Source organism: Fragaria vesca, linkage group LG7 (genome assembly GCF_000184155.1).
Source record: "Fragaria vesca subsp. vesca linkage group LG7, FraVesHawaii_1.0, whole genome shotgun sequence".
NCBI classification, from domain to species: Eukaryota; Viridiplantae; Streptophyta; class Magnoliopsida; order Rosales; family Rosaceae; genus Fragaria; species Fragaria vesca.
In genome coordinates, this window is record NC_020497.1 from 1,070,253 (window position 1) to 1,073,650 (window position 3,398).

General features: G+C 36.6%; 1 protein-coding gene across 1 annotated transcript in view; it reads left to right on the forward strand.

Moving 5' to 3' along the window:
- Positions 1–2,562: 2,562 nt before the first annotated feature.
- The window catches only part of LOC101308031 (vicianin hydrolase-like), a 1,518-nt gene continuing 682 nt past the window's right edge, over positions 2,563–3,398 (forward strand). The window contains exons 1-3 of the mRNA XM_004308158.1: positions 2,563–2,745; positions 2,865–2,983; positions 3,063–3,270. Coding sequence (XP_004308206.1) covers positions 2,563–2,745; positions 2,865–2,983; positions 3,063–3,270 — 510 coding nt within the window. The remainder of the gene's footprint in view (positions 2,746–2,864; positions 2,984–3,062; positions 3,271–3,398) is intronic.

Here is a 3,398-nt window from a genome sequence, read left to right on the forward strand (position 1 = left end):
TCGTCTCTCTCTCTCTCTCTCTCTCTCTCTCTCTCTCTCATATGCATGTTTCCCTGAGCTACAATTAATGTATTCATGTATTAAAGAGGGAACGAGCAACACTACAACAAATGTGGACTATAAACACCATTAACAATGGGGAAGCACATCTGCTGTGCCCACTATGTCCCACGACTAGTACCGCGACACATGTCCTCTCACTTGATAAAGATATAACGCTGTTAACACATATTTTTTGTAATTTATAACTAAATTGATAAATCAATATTTGTAAGTACTGGGTTTTTTTTAGTTGCGACTCCTGGTTTTTCTCGATAACAACTTCGGATCATGATCTTCATAAAAAGGAAAACTGATCGTTTTCTTCATTTATAAGAAAAACTTTGAGGCTTCAATCATCGTTTATCAAGAAATCCTTATGGCTGATTAGTAAGATTGACGAAAGAAAATTGTAATGAGGTGGCTCAAAACACAAAAGGCATACGAGATGTTTGAAAGAGTGGTGGATTGGAGTATTTGAGCGGAGCAGACGGTGGTGGGCGGTGGAGGTTTCCGGCATGGAAAATCAAACCCAAACAATCCAAACAAGATTTGATCACCTCAATCATTCCTCCCCATGAATCAACCCCTGTCAGACTTTCAGCAGCTATAGGGAAAGGAATAAAGAATTAAGGGAAGGGAATAGATGATGGTTTTGTTTTCTGGGTTTGTTTGATTGTAGATTTGGGAAACAGAAGATGAAACGATTTGTTCAATACAAAATAAAAATAAAAAATAGATTTAACATAGTTAATTTTCTGTTAAGTGAGAGGACACGTGTCGCAGCAGTATTCGTGGCACATAATGGGTACAAGGTTTTTGGGCACAGCAGATGTGCTTCCTAATCCGGAGATCTTCATTCTTTGCATAACCAAACTTGATGATCTCTTGCAAGAGGCCACATGCTCTACGTGCTATATATACTCGATAATCCACTTAACTGGTTTTTGCTTTTGATTCACGACTTCATCTGCTTGGTCACCATGGAAAAAAAAAAATCACTATGGCACTTAAACTAGTTGTGATTACTTGTATAATTTTAACGAAAGTGAGAGTTTGTCCAATTAATATGATCACATTTGCTAGATGATATAGGACCGATATCTATGTAAACATATGAAAAAGCAATTACAAATAAAGTCATAATCCATTGAGTAATAGATTGATTAAAATGTATTATTATAATATTCAATTTTTTATGTATTGCGCTACAGTAAAGTGGTGTTTATTGTGAAAATGTTATTGTGGGATGACAGAAAAGATAAGGGATCACAGCACCGGAGATGTAGCGAATGACTTTTATCATCGTTATAAGGTAAATTTAAACAAAAAATCTTCTAGTAACCTCCACTTTCTCATTATTTAATAATCAAGAGCGCACACTGAAATAAGTTATACTTATAATCAATAAAGCCATATATCGCTATCCTTTGAAGAAGAAAAATTAATTGGATGGCAATGTATTGTTAAGTATTATATATGCTCAAAGATTAAGTACGTGGTTGTTATGGGAATGTGATTGATCATCTCTTAATAAGAGATATGAGTCATCCAATCTTAATTAATCATACGGACAAAAATTTCTCTACATGCATTTAAATTTAAATGTCGTGTAGCCGTGTGAGGTGGGACCCACCCAAATGGAAGAGATTCTGGCTGTAAGATTAAGATTAAACGATTGATATTAAGAGAGGATCTTGATCCTATGTTATATAGCTATAATGTCCTGTTTCGACGACTGATGCACGAACTGATGTGACAGGAAGATATCAAATTGATGAAGAAAATTGGGTTGGACACCTTCAGATTCTCAATCTCATGGTCCAGATTACTTCCAAGTAAGAACTAATTAAGAAGATAATGTTGTGTGACCCATCTTAATCATAGAAACAACTAAATATATGTCAAAAATGGTTAATAATTACTTGGCATGTTCTGATGTTCATGGCAACTACATAATTATATACGTACATATGGATATGTTCAACTCTTGTGCTTCTCGATCGATCAGAGGGAAAACTCAGCGGAGGAGTCAACTCACTCGGTGTCAAATTTTACAACAATCTCATCAATGAGCTCGTATCAAACGGTGAACATCTCAATTCTGCTCTCAATTTTCTGGCTCTATCACATTTACATATGAATGAAATTGCTTTCTCTATCACATTTCTCTTGACTAATAAACTGTTAAGTATTTGACAAGTTTCATAGTCGACGATCATTCCTAATTTTCCTATATATTAATTTGATGTGAGAATTGAAGGTATCAAGCCCTTTGTGACTTTACTCCATTTTGATCCTCCCCAAGCACTTGATGAACTGTATGGCGGGCTCTTAAGCCGTAACATAATGTAAGACAACGTGTATCAGTCAGACGGACTACCCACATATATATGTAATTGATCATTATAACTAGTAGTAACGTGATCATTTCGGCACTTGATGTTTAACAGCAACGATTACGGAGATTATGTGGATTTTTGTTTCAAGACATTTGGTGATCGAGTAAAGCATTGGATCACGATGAACGAACCTAACGGAATTGCTATTAACGGCTACAACGGCGGTACCATTGCGCCAGGGCGGTGTTCTAACTACGAGGGAAACTGCACTTCCGGTAACTCAGCGACTGAACCCTACATTGCGGCACACCATTTGCTTCTTGCTCATTCAGCTGCTGTCAAGATATACAAGGACAAATATCAAGTACTGTAACCCTAGCTGCATTCGTTATATATTTGAATATTACGATGAAATGATAGATGAATACGTGAATATAGATATATAACTTGAATTAACGAACTAATGTGAATATATGAAAGCAGGCTACCCAAAAGGGACAGATCGGGATTACCATAATAACTCTCTGGTGCAAACCTAAGTTCCCAGAACAGCTGGCTAGCCGGAGAGCCACTCTTAGATCACTCGACTTTATGTTTGGATGGTGAGGCTTAAATATTAAGACGTAATTCTTCTGTAAAACTTCATGTGTTGATTTTGTATGAATTTTCAATATCTTGTAGGTTTGCCAATCCTATATTTCATGGGGATTATCCGGCGGTCATGAAATCTTTGGTCGGGGATCGATTGCCGAAATTTACAGAAGCTGAGTCGAAGCAGATAAAAGGCTCCCTCGATTTTCTTGGGTTGAATTACTACACAGCATATTACACAGTTGATGAACCAGCTTTATCCAACGCTGTCAACCATAGTTGGAGTGCAGACAGACAAGTCGGTGCTTCTACTAGTATGCATCCATCAATCATTAATCCCCACACGTACCATATATAATAACTAAGTTCAACTGCTATTCGATTCTAACACATGTAAATCTATTTTGTTGTCACAGCTGATAAAAA